Source organism: Exophiala aquamarina (genome assembly GCF_000709125.1).
Source record: "Exophiala aquamarina CBS 119918 chromosome Unknown aczIA-supercont1.1, whole genome shotgun sequence".
Taxonomy (NCBI): Eukaryota; Fungi; Ascomycota; class Eurotiomycetes; order Chaetothyriales; family Herpotrichiellaceae; genus Exophiala; species Exophiala aquamarina.
Genome location: NW_013550587.1, coordinates 2,798,575 through 2,822,558, shown reverse-complemented (window position 1 = coordinate 2,822,558; position 23,984 = coordinate 2,798,575). Strand labels below are relative to the sequence as shown.

General features: G+C 50.4%; 10 protein-coding genes across 10 annotated transcripts; 7 read left to right on the top strand and 3 right to left on the bottom strand.

The window, feature by feature from the left end:
- Window positions 1-310: 310 nt before the first annotated feature.
- Window positions 311-925, top strand: A1O9_01012 (uncharacterized protein; the record flags this gene model as incomplete). The annotated part of the gene is made up of 1 exon (XM_013410172.1): window positions 311-925. The coding sequence occupies one exon, from the start codon at window positions 311-313 to the stop codon at window positions 923-925; it is 615 nt and encodes a 204-aa protein (XP_013265626.1).
- A 284-nt stretch (window positions 926-1,209) lies between these two features.
- A1O9_01011 (1-aminocyclopropane-1-carboxylate deaminase) lies at window positions 1,210-2,268 on the top strand (the record flags this gene model as incomplete). The annotated part of the gene is made up of 1 exon (XM_013410171.1): window positions 1,210-2,268. One exon carries the CDS (start codon window positions 1,210-1,212, stop codon window positions 2,266-2,268), a length of 1,059 nt encoding a protein of 352 aa, XP_013265625.1.
- Window positions 2,269-2,691: 423 nt separating this feature from the next.
- On the bottom strand, window positions 2,692-3,432 carry A1O9_01010 (uncharacterized protein; the record flags this gene model as incomplete). The annotated part of the gene is made up of 1 exon (XM_013410170.1): window positions 2,692-3,432. The coding sequence occupies one exon, from the start codon at window positions 3,430-3,432 to the stop codon at window positions 2,692-2,694; it is 741 nt and encodes a 246-aa protein (XP_013265624.1).
- Window positions 3,433-5,609: 2,177 nt separating this feature from the next.
- Window positions 5,610-6,439, top strand: A1O9_01009 (uncharacterized protein; the record flags this gene model as incomplete). Its single annotated transcript, XM_013410169.1, has 3 exons — window positions 5,610-5,972; window positions 6,033-6,110; window positions 6,161-6,439. 3 exons carry the CDS (start codon window positions 5,610-5,612, stop codon window positions 6,437-6,439), a joined length of 720 nt encoding a protein of 239 aa, XP_013265623.1.
- Window positions 6,440-6,554: 115 nt separating this feature from the next.
- On the top strand, window positions 6,555-6,980 carry A1O9_01008 (uncharacterized protein; the record flags this gene model as incomplete). The annotated part of the gene is made up of 1 exon (XM_013410168.1): window positions 6,555-6,980. One exon carries the CDS (start codon window positions 6,555-6,557, stop codon window positions 6,978-6,980), a length of 426 nt encoding a protein of 141 aa, XP_013265622.1.
- Window positions 6,981-8,516: 1,536 nt separating this feature from the next.
- On the top strand, window positions 8,517-10,050 carry A1O9_01007 (uncharacterized protein; the record flags this gene model as incomplete). Its single annotated transcript, XM_013410167.1, has 4 exons — window positions 8,517-8,782; window positions 8,853-8,996; window positions 9,052-9,332; window positions 9,431-10,050. The coding sequence occupies 4 exons, from the start codon at window positions 8,517-8,519 to the stop codon at window positions 10,048-10,050; spliced, it is 1,311 nt and encodes a 436-aa protein (XP_013265621.1).
- A 1,337-nt stretch (window positions 10,051-11,387) lies between these two features.
- A1O9_01006 (uncharacterized protein) lies at window positions 11,388-14,151 on the bottom strand (the record flags this gene model as incomplete). Its single annotated transcript, XM_013410166.1, has 4 exons — window positions 11,388-12,544; window positions 12,599-13,737; window positions 13,786-13,947; window positions 14,084-14,151. The coding sequence occupies 4 exons, from the start codon at window positions 14,149-14,151 to the stop codon at window positions 11,388-11,390; spliced, it is 2,526 nt and encodes an 841-aa protein (XP_013265620.1).
- A 1,344-nt stretch (window positions 14,152-15,495) lies between these two features.
- Window positions 15,496-16,248, top strand: A1O9_01005 (uncharacterized protein; the record flags this gene model as incomplete). The annotated part of the gene is made up of 1 exon (XM_013410165.1): window positions 15,496-16,248. The coding sequence occupies one exon, from the start codon at window positions 15,496-15,498 to the stop codon at window positions 16,246-16,248; it is 753 nt and encodes a 250-aa protein (XP_013265619.1).
- A 1,446-nt stretch (window positions 16,249-17,694) lies between these two features.
- On the top strand, window positions 17,695-18,483 carry A1O9_01004 (uncharacterized protein). The gene has a single exon (XM_013410164.1). The coding sequence runs from the start codon at window positions 18,174-18,176 to the stop codon at window positions 18,471-18,473; it is 300 nt and encodes a 99-aa protein (XP_013265618.1). The 5' UTR covers window positions 17,695-18,173; the 3' UTR covers window positions 18,474-18,483.
- Window positions 18,484-19,733: 1,250 nt separating this feature from the next.
- Window positions 19,734-21,384, bottom strand: A1O9_01003 (uncharacterized protein; the record flags this gene model as incomplete). Its single annotated transcript, XM_013410163.1, has 2 exons — window positions 19,734-20,768; window positions 20,836-21,384. The coding sequence occupies 2 exons, from the start codon at window positions 21,382-21,384 to the stop codon at window positions 19,734-19,736; spliced, it is 1,584 nt and encodes a 527-aa protein (XP_013265617.1).
- Window positions 21,385-23,984: the final 2,600 nt, after the last annotated feature.

The following is a 23,984-nucleotide window of genomic DNA, read 5'->3' as shown; positions in this document are numbered from 1 at the left end:
GAGGGCGCCTATGACCCTTGATCGCACAGCTAACACCGGGTAATACTGCCTGATGCCCAGGTAACCCTTGCCTAGAGTTTAGCGCCACGGGTATAACTTCCACTCCAGCGAAGTTTGTTCTGCCTCCTCCCTAATGACACTGCTTTGTGCCGCCCCCTAATTCCTCCAATCCACCTATCAGGCTACAATCAGGCTACATTGGTCAGGCTAGATAATTACCTGTCTACCTAAAGACCGCTTTTGTAACTTCAGTTTATGAGAACTACTTATTCGCTCTCAACCTGATAAGGGAAGAATACTGTGCCCCAAAATGCAGGACCCATCAACCCGTGCCACCTTGCTAACCAACTTATTTCACAATCTTGCGGGGAAATGGCTGCTCAACCGTAAGTTGCACAGTGCCGACGAAACCGAGCCGTCTGGCAAGTGTCACGGAGAAGCAACCTTCACCATCACTCAACCATCTCCAGTCATTGATTCCGATGGCTCACTTCATCTCGCAGACGCCGAGCTGCTCTATCATGAACAGGGCGAATTTGAGATGACCACGTCCACCCAGATTCGTGGCGAGGTACTCAAGTTCGTCTTCTCAAGGAAGTACATCTGGCGGCTGCAAACTACTCAGGATGTCCATACCATTAGTGTCTGGTTCACAAAACCTGGCACTGATGCCATTGACTATCTGTTCCACAAAATTGAAATCCCTCTACTATCCGAGCATGACTCGGGGCTCTCTACACAAGAGATCACCCTAAGTGGAAGCGGTGGCCATCTCTGTGTCGAAGACTTCTACAGCAGTTCTTACTCCTTTCACTTGAACCCCCCGTCCAGCGGCCCAGAACTACTGTCTTGGTTCACGACAACACACGAAGTTCGTGGGCCTAAGAAAGACCAGCTGATCGAAACGACCTTTTCACGAATCTAGTGTTTGCAGCATCAGCATGCTGTCGTCCACTTACAACGTTCCCTTCTGGTGAAGTCGCCGGGCTTGATATCAATGGCCTCGTTCGGAGTAATGAAACCCTCCGAATTCGCACGGCATCAATGCCGGGGCACGATGCCAAGGCCAACTCCGACGGGTAACGGAAGACACTATTGGTCCTCCCCAACTTCCATCCACTTCCTCCTCGAGTATAAAAGACCAAAGCATCATTCCCTGAAGAGATTTCGAAACGTTGGACAATATTTGGACTTTCGATCTATCAAACCATGACTACCTCTTCACTCGATCTAGATCTCCCAGACTCTTTCGCGAGTATTCCCCGCCATGAGCTCACCCTGGGACCATCGCCCATCCACTCTCTCCCTCGCATATCTGAGGCCCTTGGAAATCAAGTGGCCATCTATGCTAAGAGAGAGGACTGTAACTCCGGAATCGCTTTTGGAGGCAATAAGACCCGTAAGCTAGAGTACCTGGTCCCCGAGGCTTTGGCACAAAAATGTGATACCTTGGTGTCCATTGGGGGTTTCCAGTCCAATCACACGCGACAAGTTGCCGGAGCTGCTGCAAAGTTGGGGTTGAACGCCAAACTAGTCCAGGAGAAATGGGTGCCTCATGAGGATGTTGGATACGACAAGGTCGGAAATATCCAACTATCAAGACTGATGAATGCCGATGTCCGTCTCGACAGTTCTGGATTCGGCATCGAGCACAAAAACACCTTGAAACAGCTCACTCAAGAAGTTATCGACGCTGGTGGCAAGCCATATTACATCCCAGCCGGTGCGTCGGACCATCCTCTCGGAGGCCTCGGCTTCGCACGTTGGGCATTTGAGGTGCGAGCTCAAGAACTGGCCGCGGGCATTTTCTACGATACCATCATTGTCTGTGCGGTCACAGGCTCCACCTTCGCCGGCATGATCGCCGGCTTCAAGCTCCTTGAAAAACTCGACCGGTCGCCTGTCAGAAAAGTGATCGGAATTGACGCGTCAGCGAAACCAGACCAGACCTTCGATCAAGTCTTGCGCATTGCCAGGCAGACCGCCAGTAAGATCGGACTGCAGGAATCCGACATCCAGGAGAAAGATGTCATCCTCGACACCAGATACCACGCTGGGATCTATGGCCTTGCGGATGAAGCGACCCTGGAAGCGATCCGCTTCGGTGCCAGAACCGAGGGGTTTATCACTGATCCTGTTTACGAGGGCAAGAGCCTTGCGGGCATGATTGATCTGATTAAACGCGGAGAGATCAAGCCGGGAAGTACCGTGTTGTATGCGCATTTGGGAGGCCAGCTCGCGCTGAATGCTTATTCGGATATTCAATAATCTGTACATGTACATGCAGGGAAAGCACCGAGGGACAGTTTGACATGCCATGTAGGCAATGATGACATAGAAAGGATTGATCTTGAAGAATTCTATTGCTCCACAAAGTTCCTCTAATCTTTATTCCCTTCAGCAATTCCCCCGCCATGCCAACCTTGCGCAGAACATATCATTGATACACCGACGAGGAGCGCAAAGGTAAGCTATTTCACGACAAGCGATGCAGAATACAGTATAACAATGATCACGAAAAGGCGTCATAGCATGGTTCTGAAAAATGCCTTCAGGAAAGGGTGGGCGAAGCCATAGCATCCCCGGTCATGTTTTCCTCCCTTGACACCACGACCGACGCCTCCACACCATGGCGACTAACACTCCCTTTCTCCTCCAACATCCGCCACCCAAAAACCATCTATAGCAAATTCATCTCAGCTTCCCCGGCCACTCGGAGCCCGCCCCATTCACCACCGCATAAACTCTCTTCAACAACAGCGTAATCACCGCCATGACAGCCGCACAACCGCCAAACAACGCGACCCTGTGCGAATTGTCCAACAACTCAAACAACGGGTACGGATAAAACCCATTCTGCCGAAAGCACGCCTCGATCCAGAACCAATACAGGAAAGCAATCACACTAGACAGCACACACGCCGGCACCCCAGCGATCGTCCACGGCGGACTCAATAGCAGAATATCCAGCAGCAGGAAAGCCGTTGGCGCGAGGTGGAACCCCAGGTCCGCGGAAAGCGGCAACTCAAGGTCCGGCGGCACGACGAGGGCCGGGTCGATGGCGCGCAGGCCCCAGTACAGCGTCGAGATGAGGACTTCCATCGGGGCCGCGCACATGGAGATCACATTCTTCGCGGCGAAGGCTCCGCGGTGGAGGGTGACGTCTGCGACGAGGCCGAGAGAGAATGTCAGTGTTGCGAGGGAAAGCCCGATGATCGTTAGGTACTGGAAGTGCCAGCCGTAGGCTTGGTTGATGTGGTTCGGGTGCCCGACGAGATAGTCAAAGCTGGATGCGTACGACGCGAGTCCCAGGATGTGCACGCACGCTGAGATTGTTCGTGATGGGCTTGCAAGTCGTTGCAGCGGATGTTGTTGGATCAGGGAGTTCAGTGCCTGCTCCGATTTGCTGCGCGGTTTCATGGTGCTAGGCATTTTGGGATCGTGAGAGCTTTGTTGTACGTTTCCCCCCTCATAGACAGAGTCTTGTATGGTAGGAAGAAGCTGCTCGGTTCTCGTATGGAGTTTGATGTACCGAGCCCGTGCTCCCGAAAGCCGATGGGTTAATATGCTTTGCAAACGAGCAGGGTGATGCCGTTGTTCTCGTCCTCGAAATCAATTCAACTCCGAATACGTTGAAATGCGCCACTTTTAGAGGGAATCTCTCAGCAGAAATCTATGAGATAAAAAGGATAAACGTACAGCTGCAGGACCAGTGGCATTCACAGGTGAAAATCACTGCGAAGAAATAGCCTGATGTAAAACCAAATATTCAGGACACATATGCTGACGCGGTAGCTAGGTTGTCAGGTGGGATTGATGGATGGTCTGATTGGTCCCCACTTAACGTCATTAGTTGATGATGGATATCCCGACTAGGCAACTTAGGCGAGTCGGATGTTGATTGAGATCTCTGTCCGTTTCCATTCTGTGGTTTCTATTCGGGTGTATACACAATTTAACAAGCCGATAAATCTCTATAAGCCCCTTTTCCATAAGTTCAAAGTATTCCAAACGCTGATGCAGTGTCGCTTTTATCGATCGATAAAAGTTGCATTCTGGCCAGCGCTATAGAGTTTTAGTATCTCACCTTTATTAGCGCCTCACCTGCGTGTAGAGTTAGTACGCGCTAGTAGAGTATTGGCACCAACAACGGGTAAAGGCAAGCGCAGGCTCCGTAATTTATGCCGTCATTATCAAACCTTGTTTTCACGTAAATCCCTGACCTTTATTGGAAAGGTTGTTCAGAATCCGGCAACTATGTTTATCTAATTATTTCATTATTCCGTTGCTAGCATCTTGAAATTGTACAGTACTACACCGGCTACTATTGACGCACATAAAACTATTCGATCACCGATTAATTCCCACCACTATTGACCATGTCCTCCTAGTCCAAGGAAATTACGAGTATCTTTGTTTCAAAACTTCAGCAGTTAGAGCTATGTTGTTTACAAGAATCTGTTTATAAGCTTAGAGAAGTGGTTCTGATTGGTGCGGTGATAATATTCTCTATCGAAATCACAATGTTAAACATTTCTATCCTCATATGCCCCTCAAATCAGGACTTGAAGGGAACGGAGGATCCTAGCATGAAAGACCGTCAGCCCAGTCTAATTCAACCGCATGATGATCGCTTGAGTTCTGAGGACATAGTTGGGATGCGTGTTTTCACCTCACAAGCACACCACCAGGATTTGTGGTGGCCGTTCTGCTGTTCTCGGACCATCGGTATCTCCGACACATCTTAAGCACGTTCGGCGACAATGAGGCGTGGTCCGATCCATGCGGTACTTACAGAGGCTTCGTGCTACAACGGGTCAACAAGCGAAGTGGCCCGACCACCCGATTGGGTGCTCTGTTCTGCACCCATATTGGGAGGGATGTCTCTGCCTTTGAGGAGCAATATGTTGAGGAAGAAAACACCACCCTGCTGAGACATCGGCGTGCTAAGTACCAACGTCTCCGTGGCCTTGCCCCCCAATCTCGTACTCCACCTCCCATGAGTTGGCTAGGCATACGTTGAACGGAATGGGATTTTCAGGGACCACTGGCAGTGGGACCGTTTCTTTTCATGGATCTGCCAATGGCCCAATATGAAAGGCACGGCCAACATGTTTTACTATTTAATAACCAAATATCATCAATTTTCCTTCTGGGCTGTCTCGATGCTGCAAGAACAGTTCAAAAACATAGTTAAGAAAAACAGTTACGTCCAACGATAAAGTTTTGTTGGCTTTCTGATCTATCTTCTTAATCAATACTGATCGTCGCCCCTACCCGTTCACCCTGTCTGCATTCCACAACAAAGAATGTCTCCTCAAGGAAGTCCTGATTTTCCACTGAGCACATATACGAAAGTTCCGGAAGAGATAGAGCGAAATTCTGAACATGGCCCATCTACCGAAACCCACCGGGCTTCGGAATCCGACCAAGTGACCTGGGATGGCCTTGTTGACCCTGAAAACCCGCGCAACTGGCCAAGGTTTAAGAGAGCCCTTCACGTTGTATATGTTAGCATCTTCGCACTCTACGCGTCTGTTTTATCCATGCAGTATGCTGAGCCAATGTGGTGTAACTGACGCTCTGTTCCCAGGAATCTGGCCGCAACCATGTTCGCCCCTGGCGCAAACCAATTGGCTGCAGAGTTTGGCATCACCAATTCAACAATTGCTGCCATGACAGTCAGCATCTATATCTTGGGATTTGCAGTTGGACCTCTGTTCATTGCACCATTTTCAGAATTATACGGACGACTTATCATCTACCACCTCTGCACTGTTTTCTACTTCGCATTTACTCTGGGTTGCGCTTTCAGTACTAATACGGCCATGTTCCTTGTCTTCCGCTTCATTTGTGGCTGTGCGGCTTCTGGACCGATGACTGTTGGTGGGGGTACGGTAGCCGACACAACTTCAGAGGAGAAGCGAGGAGCCGCCATGGCTCTTTTCTCCGTTGGGCCACTTCTAGGACCGGTAAGGACATGATGTTTGCTCTTTGTCTGAAAGTAGTGCATGTACTGAGAGAAACTACAGACGATAGGGCCTGTTATCGGAGGCTTTGTCACCGAGAACACTGGATGGCGCTGGACTTTTCGCATTATCATGATCATGGTGAGTTATACTTGCTCCACTATGCAAGTCCGCTGTTGACATCTGTGTAGTCCGGTACACTCGCCATCCCTTCTTTCTATTTCCTTCGCGAGACCAATGGTGCAATTATATTGGAGCGGAAAGCCCAGCGTCTGCGCAAGGAGACGGGAAATCCACATCTGGTCTCCAAGCAAGGCTCAACTCCGAGGTCTCGCCAGACGTTCAGTCACTCGATAGTGCGTCCAACCAAGATGCTGATTTTCTCACCCATCGTGCTTCTCCTCTCGCTATACGCAGGCTTGATCTTCGGCCTGATCTTCCTCCTCTTCACTACTTTTCCAAACGTTTGAGGGACAGTATGCCTTCAGTACACAAATTGCTGGATTGTGTTACCTAGGCCTCGGTCTCGGCATGGTATGCGGACTGGTCGGTTTTTCTATTTTCAGCGACAAGTATTCAACCCGGATGAAGAAGGAAGGAATAGACAACCCGGAGGTGCGATTGGTCCCGATGAAATTTGGAGCATGTATAGCCCCTATCGGATGCTTTATTTATGGATGGACTGCTCACTATCAAATCCATTGGATTGTTCCCATTATCGGAACGTTTGTCATTGGACTCGGGGCACTGTTCATCATGATTGCGATGCAGGTCTATCTGGTTGACGCTCATGGGCCAGAAGCTGCTGCCTCGGCCCTAGCCGCGAATCTGGTCCTTCGAAGTCTGTTTGGAGCGTTTCTACCCCTTGCCGCCCCGTCGATGTACGCAGATTTGGGTTTGGGCTGGGGAAACAGTCTGTTAGGTTTCGTTTGCCTTGCCTTCGTCCCGGTTCCATGGTTATTTTGTCGATATGGCGAATATCTACGAACTCGATATAGCATCGACTTGTAATTTTGTACTGGGACACTCTGAGCTACTGGCAACTGCATAGACACTCTGTATGCCCACGTACTGTTAACAAAAATCACTGGCAAGCTAATAGTGAGATACATAGAGCTTTCATTACGTTCATAGGTGCTTGCTTTGACTCCCAGTCATGCCTAGAATGAGGCTCTGTCTACTCGCGGGATTTCTGTTGTACCTAGGAAGTATTCGGGCTTTAGCTTGTGGTGTTTGTAAATCTGCACGGCAGTAAGAGCATTTCCTTACGATCCGAGGAGCTCTGCCACTACCCAGATACCGCTTATACGCTCAGGTTGCTCAGCCTCTAGAAGCACACAACTCCATAACCAATGTACCTTCTAGAACGTCTCTAATTTCCGAGCAGGTCATAGCGATCATCGTAGCCCAAACTCATGCGAATGCATGGCTTGCGACCGCGGGCCAAGGGAGGACCGCTGAACCAAATCTACTAGGTCCAACTTGCCAAATTCGAAATTGCATCTGGCAGGAGAATGGACACCGCGGACAGAATCTGTGGAGCACATACGTTAGGGGCACAGTCAGGCGTTGGCCAAGCTCGGACGTCGGAAGCGATTTATGCTCCGAACCGATCTTTCACTCCCAAACATCGACCATACCGAGCACCATTTCAATTCTCCGCCTGCTGCTTCCAGTAGCTCGTACTGCTACGCTTCAATACCAAAATACCGCCCTTTGAGTAAAGCTAATGTGTGTCTACGACTGTCTCCGAAACAAGTCTGAAACAGCCACTCTCCATAAAGGCGGTACTCATATGCGCCAGTTGGCTCAAGAAGGCAAAACCCTGACCTTCCGAAGTAAAGAGAACGCTCAGATACGACCTTAGAAACATGCTTCACAGCAATGGCGGGACATCTATCCATACACAGGAGAGAGACGGTACAATGGAAATGGGAGAGTCTCGTACTGCTCGGGCGCCGCTCCTCCGATCTTGCGACAGCTGTCGTTCCTCCAAAACTCGCTGTATTCCCACCAATGCCACTGACGCACGCGCTGCGTGTAGAAGGTACATTGAAACCCTTATTTTTTTTGATTTCGTTGGACGCACTGATCCCTTCTATAGGTGTTCCAGGCTAGGTCGAGCCTGCCGCTTCTCAGAGGCCCGAGAACGCTCCAAGAAAGTGGCCGGCACAACATTGTGGGTGTCCTCCTTTATTACATCCTACAGTGCTTTTCTCACTGTCCATCATCTCTAGGCGTCTGAAAAAGATCGAGAAAAATCTTGAAAATGTGTTTTCAATGCTAAAGAATGGGGCTGGCCGGGCTAATCAGCCTGGCCAGCCTGGCCAGTCTGAACCACATTCTCAAGCTCAATCCTTTGGAGATTTAACTCGATCAGACATCTCTCTGCAAAACGAGGACCTCCGCCAGCCAACGACCGGCCCAGGCTCCCTCTCATCCATATTTAGTGGGGAGGGGCAAATCCCACTCAGCATTTCTCACCAGTATCTCGAAGCAGTGAGCTTCCGACCAGAGGCAGATATGATCGACAGAGGAATCGTCACCATGTCCGAGGCAGAGACGCTGCTGGAGAGATTCAAGGATGAATACTCACAGTTCCCTTTTGTGGTGATAGGTTCACTTACCCTTGCAATTTTACGACGAGATCGCCCTTTCTTGCTAATTGCCATTCTGGCAACAACAACTCACCAACGAGCCAATTTGCATAAAGTCTTGGAGTCCGAGTTTCGAACAATACTGGGCACAAAGGTCTTTGTTGATGGTGTTTTCAATGTAGATCTATTGCAAGGCTTGGTAGTGTACCTTTCTTGGTGCGTGAGTTGATGATTCCATGCGCGAGATGGTTTTGAACGTAGGCTTAGCTAACACTCAGATTTGCAGGTGGCATTTCCATCGCCGTCAAGCTAACCAGATATTCACGATAACTCAAACAGCAGTTACCATCGCTCTGGACCTTGCGGAGACCGTGACACTTAATGCCGAGTGGAAAAGGCTATACCTTGGGACCTACTTACTGTCGTCTTGGTAAGGTCAGATCGTCTTGAGTGATGTGAGCCAAGGTCGCTAACCTCCGCGCCAGTATACTGTTCGCTCTAGGCAGAACCCCTGTAATGAAATATGATGATATTATCGATAGGTACTGTAGAGGCCTAGCGACTCAAGAAGACGTTCCAACAGATCTGCCACTCGTGCATGCTGTCCGGCTGCACAGACTTGTGGTGCTGATAACTTCAGCATTTGGTCGGAAATCACACAGGCCATTTGAACTTTCCGAAGGAACAACCGAGCTTCTGATCGATTCTTTCAAGTCACAGTTGCAAGATCTGCGATCCACCTTGCGTCTTGATGACTCGAGCATCCGTAAGGCTTCAAGCACGCCCCTCCCCTCTTTTGCACATTTTCCATGGCTATCATCGAAATCTCTAGACCTGAGAAAGAAGCTGATTTTGACTTTGCAGCATCGCTGGGGCTCATGTATGACAGTGCTTACGTGTTCTTGTATGAGGTGGCGCTTTATACTAATTTTCAAGGAAGCGAGACAGCCGCACCGGACCACCAGAGTCTGGGCACCACCCATAACTCGCAAATCCTTGAAACCAGCCTTCTTTTCAACTGCCTAGAAGCGACCAAAAATTTCTTAAGCAGGTATCTCAGACTTTCCGGTCAATTGATCAGGAAACATAGCATGTGCGAGAAAGCCCAGCTTGGCCATGCCATAATGGTTCTCATCAAACTCTCGCTTTGTGCCACTGGCAGTCATGAAGGCCTTCGCTTCAGGCAGACGTGTGATGTGAAGTATTTTCTTGACGCACTCGCCAATCGTGCTGCGACCTTAACAGCCGCTACACTGGGAACGACAGAATATCCCGACTGTTTTTGGCAGTTTGAACAGACCATCCGACGTATCAAATGCTGGTATGAGCATTTAGAGACAGGACAGCAAGGCGCCACGCCCACGGATTTTATTGACGCGTCACCATTACGTCTCGTCAGTCTGTCGGAGGAATTTCTTCAAGAGACGCCCAGTTTCAATGACTTGGACCTAACAATGTTCAATTCGGCAGACTTCTGGCAATGAAGATTTTGTTATTGTATCCATGCTGACTTATCCGGAAAGTCTGTAGAAATGACCCCAGTCTTCTGTTCTTGTAATGCAACGCCTCCGCTGCAGACTCCGTAGGCTACTACAAATCGCTTTTAGAGCATGACAGCTTCATCAGGCCTTTTGCAGCGGGTCACAGCCACGCCAATGGTTAATTTATCGAGAGTTCACGAAACCTGGGTATGAAAGCATCAAATCTTGGTCTGTATGAGCAAGGGTGGTAACGGCATTAAAGTAATGCAATAGGGGTATAGTGAGATCTTTAGACAGCTGATCACGGCAATGGATGGTCTGCCAGTTGTGGTGGCACTCGAAGTACGACGGGCATATTTTCATCACGTATGGAACTTCTCTACGCTGGGATGTTGGTCCTAGGTTGGGAGGAGGACTAATTATATATTATCTGAGATTCGTATCCGGTTGGGAGGCAGGTTTACGCGATCGCCGAGGGGTGGGGGCCAGATTTAGCCCCGCTGACTATCTAAATGTATACAAGGTTGCTGCTCAGGGACGCCCAGGAAGGGTTCAGCCAAGGCTGCATTAGTTTTCAGGGTGAAAGCAGCCTTCGCTCACCCTCTAGGATCAAACCGTGTTTGGTGGTTCGGTTGTTCGTTCGCGAGTGATACTGGTAGTTGGCAGGTCGTACAGGAATGTGTAATACGAAGCCGAGGAAAGGGGACCCTCTTGGAGTACATACGGCGTACCACGCATGGTACTTTGGATTGAACGACCTCCACGTCAATAATGGCACACACTACAGTGAACATGAGGTGACTATCCAGCGGATATCACAGCGCCCGGTAGTAACATTGGCCTACGCTAAGATGTCTAAATAAACATATGACCACTCACGTCGACAAATCGTAGCTCGGAGACCGACGCGTACCGCTTCGCAGGAATACCTTCCCGGCAGTTGAGAAGCATCCCTGCAAAAATATCCTTTCCCTTGTCATTCTGCCTGCAACACGTAAATATTTCAGTTCAAGGGGTGTTATACAGCACCCTGGGATGGAAATATTGTCAGAAGTAAGAAGCGCGGAGTAGTAGTGAGGATTCTCCTGAATCCCTAGGGCATGCCACCCGAAACAACATCGATTCCAGAAAGAGAAAAAAATAACCATGGTCCAGGCGCCAACGCTAAGATAGAGAAGATACATGGAAAAACATATCAATCTCGTTTCCAAGGTCCAAAATGCGGGTACTGGTACCTTCCAAGATGTCCTGAAAGCGTACAAAGGCAATGCTCACCAGTCACATGCACAACATAACTTGTCTCTGGAGCAAAATGGTATACAGAGAATGGAACAAATTCCTCAACCAAAGAATTCTCCCGTCACCAAGCTTTCCCAGCTGACGCCCGTTCTCCAAACTTCTTCCATGATTCTCCTGGCTCGACTGACTTGGCACATACCGAGCCCTTCAGCGCCTTTGATCCTGCTCAGGACTTCAGCCCGGTCGAGAGGATCTTCTGCCTCTACCCCAGCAGTGAACATCGGAAACAATAGACAAGCGTCCGCACTTCCACCTTCACGAATGATTTGCAATATTTTCACAATTTCATGCACTGCAGTTTGCACTCTGCTGTCGCTGCGTGGTAGATTGTCCACTCGACGCAACAGGTGTACCATTCCTGCCCAATGGAAAGCCGAATTGGTGGCGAGTGACTCTTCGGCATCCTTTTCTGACATGTCTGCATATGCTGAACCACGACGAGCCCCAGCTAATGACGCCTTGGACAATTGCGGGCTGTGATGGAGACACGATATTTGTTCGTGGTTTCGTGCATGCTCCAAATCTTTGCGAAGCTTTTCAGCACGTTTCGCAATCATGGGTGACGGTCGCCAATCCTCATGAACCTGCCCTGTTTCTGCGTCTATGCGACCGGCTTCGCATTCCCGCGCCAAAACGGCGACTTGGGCAAGAATGGAGACACATCTTGTGGTGAAGCCCAATAAGCAGTCAATGGTGAAATCATCTTCATCATCAACATCTTCATCCGTCAGTGACAGTTCCTTCGCGGATGTGTTTTCGTCTGACGAGCTTGACCAGTAGTTCCCGGCGAATAACGGTTCCTCGTTGCGCCGACCTGACAAAGATCCGAGCACATCGAGATATGCCAGCCACCTTGTCAAGAAGTACATGACAGGGTCTTTCCTTGAGATCGAGTTAGGGCCTCCTCGGCTCCGAATAATGCTTCGCGCAATACTCAAATGGTTCTGCCAAGGTATCGAAACCCCAAAACTAGACGGAGATATTATTTCGATGGATGCGAGCATGATCGCAGTAGCCAAATTGGCATTCGAGATCTGTGTATTCGAAACATTGTCCAGTGTCTGCCGTAAGGATGGAAACACATCGCGAACCCATACTGCAATCCGGTTGACGGGTTCGCGGTGATTCAATAATCTTGCTCGATGACAGGCGGAATATGCCAAAAGCAAGTTTAGGAGATTGGGATTCTCAACAGCCACTAGTAAAGATCAGTATATAAATCTTGGGGAAAGCGCAGCCAGCATTGACTCACTCTTGGGCAAAATGGTCTTAAAAGGATTCTCTGGGCAGTCGTGAGGTACGAGGATCCTTGCAGTATGGTTCAAGAAATGATGGAAATATAATAAATTCATCGGGTTCTCTGACAGAGTTCGTGGGAGAGGTTCCAATTTCCGAGGAATTTTGATCTGCACTGGTGAGGCGTAATACCCTCCTTTCTGGAAGACGGTCTCACGGCTACTGAGACCAAAACCAAACTCGGGTACTCCAAGGTCGGTGTCATTTAACCAGGCTTCAAAGTCACTATGTTCCGAGGGAGACATGCCAGAAATCGCCATAGTGTCATTATTTCGCGGAATGTCAAGGTCAACATTACCCCGGTCTTGGCCATATGTTTCAGTCGCCGTGTAGGAGATCATCCTTTGATGGAGCGAACCCCGCCGGGGAATCTCTTCTTCTGTGTAGACACCTGGATCATTCTGAAGGGGTGGCACTTCGTCGGATTCGGGATCTTCGGATAAGAGTGAACTGACCGAGATGCGACGATCTTCGTTGTCTTGAGAGACATGCGAGGTGGATGATGTGGCGGGTGTCAATGGGTTACTAAGATGCGAAGGGAAAAAACTGTGAGTGTTTGGATTAAATTGAACCCTCGGGGGCTCGTCCATGTCGTTGGGTCCATATGATCCAGCTCTCGGATAGGGTTGTGTTCTGCCAAAGCTATCCGTACGAGGACTCAATCGCATTCTCTTCGCGCCATTGTAGGGAGATGAGACAGATTCTGGGTAGCTCATCGGGTTCGAGGTGGGCATTGGTGGAGGCATATGGATAGCGCCATTGAAAGCGTACATGCCAGTGTTGAGATTGGGACTTCCGAAGCCTGACTCTGAGGGAGATGGATAGGAAGGGAGAGATAAGGTATGTCTCAAGGATGGGACCGAGGTTGATTCTGAGAGATTACTTGCACTGGCGCTCTCACCCCATTGCGGAGTCCTCAATATAGGTGGTGGTGGCGGCAGTATGGGAGGATTGAACTCAGGCGCAGGCACCGGGCCATGAGATCCAAAGGTATTAAGTGAAGGGACCGTCGGTTCGGAGGCTGTGTGTTCGGGATGGTAATCGGGAGATGGCTGAAGGTGAAGGTGAGATGGTGAAGGACCTGGCGGCTGTGGGCTGGGACGGCTGTTATGGATGCCGTTGGAATAGCCGTTGAAATCGGACTGCAGCGAAGGTCGAGGTGGAGAGGCTCCAAAGGAAATGATCTGAGAACCGGGCTTGCCATCTTCCTTTCTTTTGGTCCGTCCGTCCCAGTTGAGGCGTATACTGTAGTCGCAGGATTCACCCTGTCGCTGGCAATTGGCACAACTGGGTTTCTCCTCTCCGCTACATGTCGGTCAGCAGGCATGCATGATGGGGCTGAGATTGAGATATAGTGTCACCATTTGACTTTGCGAGATTTACATGGCCTGCATTGTGTCAATTCCAAGTTGTAAAAGATCGGCTTGGTCGTTACACCTACCAGCATCCATTCCTCGAGCGTTTCTTGACCTCCTTGCCATCCTGGTCGGGTTTCTTGGGGCGCGGCATGGCTGCGGTGGGCGAGTGTTACGAAGAAGGGCACGACGACAACATCAGGGTGGAATTGGGATTATCACGGAGAAAAGGACTGAATGGTAACGAGACCAAACAACAGCATGTCGATGTCGATGTCGATGTCGGCATGCAGTGGAGAGCAGTGCGATGTAATGCCGTGCCGCAGGGTGAGGAGACGATCATGTACAGGAGGGGCAAGACTGGACGAGACTGGGATGGAAACAGAGATGGAAAGTGAAAATTGGAGGACCACGAGGACTAGACTCGCCAGCAAGGAAGAGGGAGCAGCAAAGGCGGGTAGGATACGGGAAGGAACATGGATGGCTTCAGGCGTCGCCAGTGCGAGGGACGAGCGTCGAAAGGCGAGAATCGAGATAGAGGGAGCGAGAGTTAGTTGAGCAGTCGCGCAAGAGTTAGGACGGAAATGGAGTATGGACTTTTGCACTAGTTGGCCAACTACATCCACACTACCAGGTAACCAGCAGCCTGAGAACGCTTGAGATCTAAATTCTGATGCCCGAAGGAAATGAGGATTACTCGTACGGAGTACTGGGAACCATCTCGCAGGGAGTTAGTTCTTCGAAGGCTGCATGGCATGGCTCTTTGTAACTAACCAGGCTGACCAGCGGTCGCTACTGGGCGCTCCGGGCTTCAGACCAGCGAGACTGGTGAGTGGTGAATGGAGGAGGAAACACCAAGCACCGGCTGTCTAGGCTGCAGGGGGCAGGCAGTCAGTTGAAAGTTGGAGGCCAAGAGGTGAAGGACTAAGGCCCAAACCAGCCCATCAGCCCATCAGCTGCACCCCAACCCCAGCCTTTTGGGAGCTCGGAAGGCCCGAGCTGAACTTTTGAACAAGCACAAGATGGCCCGCTCAGCCTGCACCATGGTTATTAGATGGGGAGCAATGCACGGACCAACCATGGACACTAAGGTAACTAACTGCTCGGTATTAGGTACCCACTTCGACGACGGAGCGCCTTCTGGGGGGGCTAGCCAAAGCCAAAGCCACAGCGACAACTTGCAACCACTGTATACATACTACATACTGAGGAAGCTAAGCCGATACTCTCACGTGCACGCTTCGGCTTACGGGTCAGTCCAAGCACGTGCTTCAGGTATTACCGTACAGCAATACTCCACCCTAGTCTCTGCCCAAATCCCAATACCTGGTCCTGAATCCAACACCACCACCACTTCAATATCCATCGGACCGCAGGTTGCGTGCCGGAAAGATTCACAACACCAACTAGCTCGCTCTAAACTGTCATCGAGCCCTCAAGAACATCTTGCATTTCACCACCTGCGCCCGGCCTTGAATTTGGCCTTGGTACCATCGCGATGTCTGCAGCCTCTACCAAGCTGGGTTTGCAGCTCTCTCAAACCGGTGCTCTCCAAAGCTACCCCAAGATACACACTACAACATCACGACGCCATATCTCATCAGTCATTCTCTCCAAACGGCCTCGGGCTCAGTCGCGTTATCTCCAGCCCTCCGGCCTTGCGCCGTTAGCAGCAAATCCCCTTCAGTCGAGTCCACCTTCTTCGTTTTTCACTCCTTCCCTCTGCAAAACCCGACATGCTTCTACCACGTCCAGTTCCAGTCCCGACTCAAAGTCGGATGTTCTTGACTGGAACAGTTTCTTCGCCCTAAGAACCTCTCGCCGACGATATGCTCTCGCTTCATCCATCCTCACCTCCATTGGTTCAACTTCTGCCGCAATCATAGCCTTCTCCGAGATCCCGGATCTGGCCAATTCTGTTCAAGCGATAGTGCCGACCGACCCCTTTATAAGTATGGGCCTTGCAACATTCGGTGCAACATTCTTTGGCTGGCTTATTGGGCCCGCTTTCGGAAATACAATATGGAGACTTCTTCATCGCAGCCGACTGCCAGAATTCACCATGAAAGAGAAGGCTTTCTTTGAGAGGATCAAGAAGCACAGAGTCAACCCAAGTGGCGCCAGTACAAACAATCCCGTCCCCGATTTCTACGGTGAAAAAGTTGGGAGCGTTTCAGGCTATAGACGATGGTTGAAAGACCAGAGAGCTTTCAACCGGAAGCGAGGAGGAACTTATCCCACTCAGGATTGACATTATTCGACCAATAACACATGCAGCTACGAGTGACCTAAAATGGCCAAACGGAGGCACCATGATAACCAGATTCGTTGCATGATTTCTCCCGACTGTGATGCTTGAGGCACAGGTGTTCAAGGCGATTACTGCCCAAAGTAATTACTGTAATACCACATTTCTTTGTACAACATCCAAAATTCTCTCCGATCTGGCAGAAAGTGCGACTCTGTGCAAGAAAGACTAAATGTCCGAAAAGCCTTGACTTCTGATTTTGCTCTTGCGACTTGCTCACTCTCGAAACTGTTCTCGGCATCACGATATCTTCAAACCAATACATTTAGAGACCTCCAAATACCCGAGCCCTTTAATTCTTGGAACTGGTGAAGAATCACGATGAAGTCTGGCTTGATGGTTGTCGCGCTTGAGCGCTTGAGTTTCTGACGTGAATCCGCTGGAGGCAATCTGGCATTCATACAAGACCGGCCACTGGCCAGCCGATACCCTGAACAGGTCCGAATCTAGTAAAGCACGTAGTTGTAGCTTATTCAAGGGAATCAAACCTTGCCTCCTCAGACAAGAGTCTCCAATGGTCAAAATTATGATATCCTGTACTTGAGCAGAAGATGAACATACTCCGGTTGTGTAACTGTTGAGATGTAGATCCAAGTACTGAAGCTACTTAGTACTGACATGGCTATGTAGTGTGACTTTCACAGTGCAAAGTGAAACTGCCAAAGAATTCTCGTCCCACCTGATCATATAGATCACCTTCCATGCTATGCGACATTCCTCGCTATTCTTTGAATAACGACGATCAAGACAACGGTATTGATGCCACTGGTTCTGCTCGTTTCAGCCTTCTCGGCAAACTCTCGGTGAGCAGGAAAGACAATGAGTCAGCAACTGGCCATCAGCAATTGGACAATGCCCCGCCCTCAAATATCTTTCACCCCTGGGAGTTTGCCCTCCCTCTGCCAGAATGATCATCCGACCGATGCCTCATCGCGGACAAACTGCCGGAATATTTTCCACTCGGTCGTAGGTGTCCGTTCTTATACTATGTCTTGAGTGATTTGATTGCTTGATGGCTAGGACGACGTCAGTCATGTTAAGCTAGTCTCCACCACAGCAATGCGCTCATACTATCTCATTCGCCCAACGGTAAGCTTCATCCGGGAGAAGGGGATACCTCGCCACATGATTCCACGCGTTGGGCCAGTTCAGAGAGCAGGAGTTCTGAAAATTGATTTGAAGCGAAATACGTCCATCACAGTAGGTATATATATTCCCAGCTCCAGGTGAAGCACATGGAAAAACACGACATCCTTTGACAAGTAAGTCAACCCACTTGACAGGTCAGCACTTCAGCCTTTGAGCGACGACGTCGTGCTCATCCTAGCCTGAGGACAAGGCTTTGTTCAATCACTTCACAGCACAAACGCACCCACCTCGTTTATCACCATGTCTCAAATTTCGGTCCTGGGATTCAGACAATCATCCGCGTCTTCCTCCTCCTCTGATCTATCCGGTGGAACGCACTGGGCCATCCTCATCTCACCACATCCACCATCAACTAAGCCCCAGAAGTCAAAATCCCGATTCTTTCACGCATGGAGCTCGGCTAAAGAGCCACAGTCAGAATCCGTTCTATTCGACATGCACAAGCATCAACTCCGCCAGCAACCATTTCCCCTCTCGCTGAAAGAGGGAAGCAGTACAAACACACCTCAATCTGATCTCAACATTGGTTGTACTCCAGGAGCAACAACTAGACCAAATCAACCATGTACGGCCCTGTCCTCAACCACCGGTAACGTCCCCACTAGCAGCCCACAACCCACACCAGAGGTCGTAAAAACAACGACGCTGAACGCGGACAGCTCTCACCCACTCCAGCTGATCCTCAGAATCAGTGCGAGCATCTTGCCCCAGGGGCCACCATGCCTAGTCCCCAAACTCTCCCAAAGACTGTCCAACACCCCGACGTACGGCCCGGAGACCGACTGGCTACGCTCCGCACTGAGCACCATGCACGACGGCCTGCTCGAGCCGGGCTTCGACGTGGACAAGTTCTTCGAGTACGTGAACTCGGCGGCCAAGGAGTACGCCATGTACGAGGCAAGCTCAGAAGAGAACAATGCCGCCGACAGCAAGCAGCAGCACTTACAGGCAGCAAGAAAGGAAACATCCGTGCTCGCCCTCGACTACAGCGCGCACATAGCGCGGATCACACAGGTTAAAGCGATGCTCACACCGCCCCAAAGCCCCAAGATCTCACCATACGCCAGTCATCAGCCACAACCGCCGCCGCCGCCGCCGCCGCAGCAGCAGCAGAAGAAATCACACACATGGCTCGGTTTCCGCATATCGCCATCACCCAGCAGTATGCGGAGCAGACGATGCACCGCCGAGCAAAGGCACAGCTTTGAGCGGCAGGACGATCCTTATAGCGGGCTGATGTAAAACAAACGGTACCAAATAAAAAGAACCTTGAATCGCGAGGAACGGGTTAGGAACTAATCTCTCCCACGACGAGCAAAAACGTCCATAATATACAATCGACGCCGGTGCGGAAGGGTTTTCAACAGCGTTTATTGAGGTTTGGAAGAAGAGGGTCGTTAGCCGGGTTCGCTAGATAGTCGGATCTCCTGTCAGCTCGAAGGCTGGACATTGCGGTTGTACCTACCAGCAGTATAGTAATAGTCGGATAAGAAGGTGGTATGGTGCAACACTGGGCATCTAGGTATATGACCTTGTACAAACTGCCTCCCCAAGAGATTAGGCAGGGAATACAACAAGCGGTAATTAATAATGTTGTTGCCTGTAAACAATTAAATCACACAAGTAGGAGTCCTGGGGCTGATCGACTTCATCAATAATGACCTTGACCTTGAATTTGATATGTTTTAAGGTTATGCGTATGAGTATGAGAATGTCGTCGGTAGGTATGTTGAAAATTTAGGTGAGTTTAGTTGGTATAGTAGATACAAAAAAAGGATCGACAGGACAGTCGACAACGAGATTCGTTGGTTTCATTTCTCCTCCGCTATCTCACTTCCACTCGCACTTCCACTTCCGTTCTGCTCCGCTGCATTCATCTCCATCATTTGATCTTCGTATCTGGGCTTTTCACTTTAATCCGGGGCTCATTGCCCTCTGTATGCTCCTCTCCATCTCTCTTTCCCAATATTTATCCCCTGGCTCTGGCAAGGCCTCCGCCTTCGTGGCAACCCCCACCCTGCATCTCAATTGTCTCGATTGACTGGCTGGTTCCGTGGATGTCCATGACATTAATTAAAAAATGAAAACGAAAAGAAAATGAAGGGCGAGTTTCCTCCTCAACCCCAAAGAATGATGGAAACTCAACCGCTTTGTCCAGTTGCCCCATTACGTATCATGCATGTATGCCCTGTTTGCAAAACACCCCCTTGAAAACATTTTCTCCCAAAGATGAGTCAGAAGCACATTTAAATCCCCTCCCAGGAGTGGTCGGGGGCTTTTTAGAACGCTTGTCCTGGCGTTCCACTTCGATTGGGTGCCTGATAGGCACCGGGTATGGGTACTGCGTCGTACGTCTGTTCGCCAGGAGCAGCGTCTACGTGGCTGTGGACGCGGTCCTCGGGTTTGGGTAGGGGTGAGTTCAGGGGTGGAGAAACTGCACGGTCGAAGGCTTCAATCGCAGGGGGCCTGGGTGTCGCATGTTGAACACGGATAGGCGGTGCCTGGAGCTTGAAAGGCGGGCTGGTTGTGTTACTGCTGGCGGATTGCGGCGAAGTGTAGTTCACGGGTGACTCGCCTTGCTCGGCGGTGCTGTAAGCGTCGTAGGCTTTGTTGCTGTTGTATCCCGGAAAAGCGGGCGTCCTAGGTGTTTGAGCAAAGCCCGGAGTGTTGGGTGCGGACTGTGTTCGGAGCTGTGCAAGGTACAGGTCGGTGCGGGCCTTGTCACGAGCATCCATGGATTTCCGGAGGCGGTTCTTGCTCCAGAAGCGATAAAAGACGATGCCGTAGATGGCAATGACGATGACTTCCACCACCACCTCGATGATGCAGCAGATCAAAGACCAGTCCTGCAGACGGCAGACGAGTGCATAATGCACGTCATCCTCGAAAAGCTGTCGTCGCTTGTTGTCCTTGCAGCTCCATCCCCACATGTCTACTCCATTGCCATTGGACTTGGACCCGTGCAGAATACCGGCGCCAACGATCCACATGACAATGCTGAACATGAACCAGCCCACGGCGAACATGGTATAATAGACTGCGACCTTCTCCGCGCGCCTGTGTCCACCACGGCAGTAGGCGAAAATGACGACGATAGAGAACAAGAGAGATACACAAGCGATCGATAGGACGACTATCTGTGGCCAAGTCTTTTGGTTGGGTGCCCACGCAGGCATGTTGTTGCGGGGAGGGATGGATTTGGTGGCATGGAAAATGGTCAACACGGTGGATAACATGGCGAGGACGATCAGTGAACAGCTGAAGTTGACCCCCCGGAGAACCATCTTCGCCATACGCACTCGGGTTTTTACTTTCTATGGAAAGAAAGCCTGGTCAGTATCCCTGTCGCTAACCTGAGATCATGGACAGAGGGAAACTTACCAGATCCTTGGCCTGTTCTTTGTCCGTGCTATCCTCCTGCTTCTCCAACAGCACCTCTTCTCTAAATGTCGGACTGAGCGGGTTCAGCAACCGTGCACCCGTTCCAGGTGTTTTGAGTGCTGATTTCAATGGAGCACCACCAGGATTGAGGTCTCCTCTGAGTGTCGCATGTTGCTCTACGGGTTGGTTGTCTGAAATATAGCCGAAGCCAACATCTGAAGGCTTCGGAGTATCATTTGCATTTGTCGTATCCCGATCGGTCATTTTGGGATCTGCGAATGGAGAGAGATGTTCTCCAGGGCCGTCGGCTGGAGAGAAGACAGACGTCGCTTCAGCGAAGCGTGCCTTCCTCGCCGGCTGGTTGACGGAGGGGGCGGTAGAGGAAGCCGTTGAGTTTGTCCTTGACGGGAATGCTCTTACAGTGCTTCTGAAATCTGATTTTTCGTCGAGGTCGAGGTCGGAAAAGCCAACGGTGCGAGATTTGCGTTTAGAAGAGTTAGCGGCAGTGATATCGATAGGCGAAACTGGTTCAAAGTTGGATGGTGACATGGCTCGGTTGCAGATAAGAGGCGGTCCTTGAACTTATGACACCAATTGGTGGGTAGGACAGGGGTTCCCCAACGAAGAGCGGCTGTGCCGATGCTAGGGCAATTGTGTATAATGCCGGACTGCTGACGTGAGACGGAAATGGTGGCCGAGTCAATATAATACGAGTGGCCACACCAGCAAGTATATAGATTGACGTCTTTTGCTGTAGGGGTTTGGTATCGACGACGAGAACCAGCTCGAAATCAATAAAGAAATTAATGATAGGAGAGAAGGTTGGGTTAAGGGACAGAGGAATTGTCGATTGGGGGGGGAGGTCGACTAATAGGTAACCTCCTGGGTCTGGTCTGGCGTGGTCTGGTCTAGTCCGGTCACTGACCGATGGGCGCTTGGGGGCAAAGAGGCACCAGGTGAGAAATTGAGACAGTCGGCCAGGCGGTCAGATTGTGAGTCTTGGGGGACGGCAAATGATGAATGTGGCTTTGTACCTTGGACCTCGTGCCAACGTGGTAGCTCCCACTGTACCCAGTATATCCTGGAAACAGGATGTGTGGCAATTGGCGCTTTGCGGTCACCAGAAGGGTCGGAAGGGTCTGCTGGTTCGGGTTGGCTTGGTTGTGGACTCGATGGGTGGCCTGGCTGTAGGTTGATGTCGGACCTGGACTCGGCAGGGCTGTGTTAATTCTATTTCTCGTAAGTCGGAGCGACAATCAGTAGAGCAAAAGATACTCGACGAAGCCTGCGTGAGCTGAGAAGTAAAGGGAAGAGAATCAACAGGAGGACAGGATGAACAGGATGGAAAAGAGGTCGTTGATGCAGATGAAGCTTGGATTGACTATCTTAAGAATAACCACACTGAGGCATTCTGGACGAATCCTCCTCTGAAGGTTTCGAGTAAATCTCCACGATAATGGGCGCTTGAGAGGCAAAGTGGACTCGACGAGACTCGAATTGCCATGATGGAAGGCGGTTGGACGAAGTTGAAGCAGGGAAGAAAGCAGTAGATGGAGTGATGGCGGGTGATGAAAGTGGGATAGAGATGGATGAGTGGATGGGAGGCCTTGAGGAAGCGCCGAGGGGATCCCGATATCCCAATCAACGCAGGCGCAACGGAGGCAGGTGGGGTTGACGATGGACATCACATCGAGACCTCGGCCGACCTCACACTACCAGCAGCTAATTGACAAGCTACTCGTACCACAATTGCTACTTCATGCTCACCCCTCTATATCATTGGCCCATGCTGGTCTTTTTCTGGCCTTCAAGATGCGTATTGCCAATGTCGACCTGCATTAGACGCCTGCTGGATATTGACTCCCGGCAGCAGCAGTAGTCAGGCTTCAGTGTTAATCAAGTACGAGTAGGTGCATCTAGCCACCTCAGGTGATCAATGGAGTCTACGTCTGTATGTAGAAAAACAGACATGTCACGTCATCAGTCAAAGCTCCAGGCGTTCGAAAATAATGATAATATCATCAATCTGCTCAGGATGTCGATACAAGGCAGGCCAGGTCGGCCTTTCCTTCGAGGCTATGAGCTGATCGGGAGATTGAGGGAGATACTCGGTACTCCATAATGTCAACGATGGCTGCTGGGATGACGGCCCGAGCAGACGGCAGATGGACATTCCAGGAAGCCCATGAAAATGAGTCGGTGGAGTACCAAGTGGTGCTCGTAGTGCTCGTAGTGCTGGTGCTTGTAGGCATGGGGCACGGGGAGTGTGACAAAGTTCTAGGCTGCTTAGGCGACTCCAAGGCCTGGCAAACCACCTCTCTTCCCCGGCATTTTAACTGAAAGGTAGTTAACTTGCTTAGCGGCAGTGGCATGCAGTGTCCGGAGTAGTCTACTCGTCCAGAGCACATACTAGTCGTTGGTTCAACCCCCGCACTATTTTTGGAAGCAACCACTACCGTCTCTCCCACTGTACTCCGTAGTCTTTTTATAGCATCCAGTGAATCTGGTAGTTACTTTCCCACAGCATTATTGATCGACGAAACATTGTTTCGCTATGGACATGCCTCTATGCCAAATCATGAATTATAATGTAACTAACTAACTTGCTCAACATGACTTTTCCCTGTCCCCGGAGGTAGAATGTCCGACGGACGCACTTGGACATTCCCTGGTCGGACCACTGGCACTTGATACTCGGCTTAGAACCCGAAAGTGAATTGATGCATTCAATGAAGGACTAGCACGTGAGTATTTCATTTCACGTGCTGTCCTCAAACCTTCACCTCCTCCATACGAATACCAGTGCTCGGATCCTTGTGGTCCACGTCAACATCTAATGGGGGTGCCGTGCTACAACTCCCGGTGTGTTCATACAACGCCCGCTCTTCCGTACTCTGCGTGCGATTCACATAAGAAGACGAAAACTGTTGCTGTGCGGAGCCTTTCGATCTCAAGTCGCAGTATGACCTACGTACACTCTCATATGCTGCAAGCGATTTTTGTTTGATTGCACCGGCGCACGCTACACAGATCCCAACGTGGTTCTCCACGGCCGCCCAAACCCATATGAGTGCATAGTTCGCTGTTGAAAATAACTGTCAGAGATTATTGACACCACCAGCTGTTGTGAAGACGGGTTTGCTTTGGGG

Excerpts from the sequence above, each read along its gene's own strand:
- A1O9_01004 (XM_013410164.1), top strand. The coding sequence starts at position 18,174 with ATGCCTAGTCCCCAAACTCTCCCAAAGACTGTCCAACACCCCGACGTA.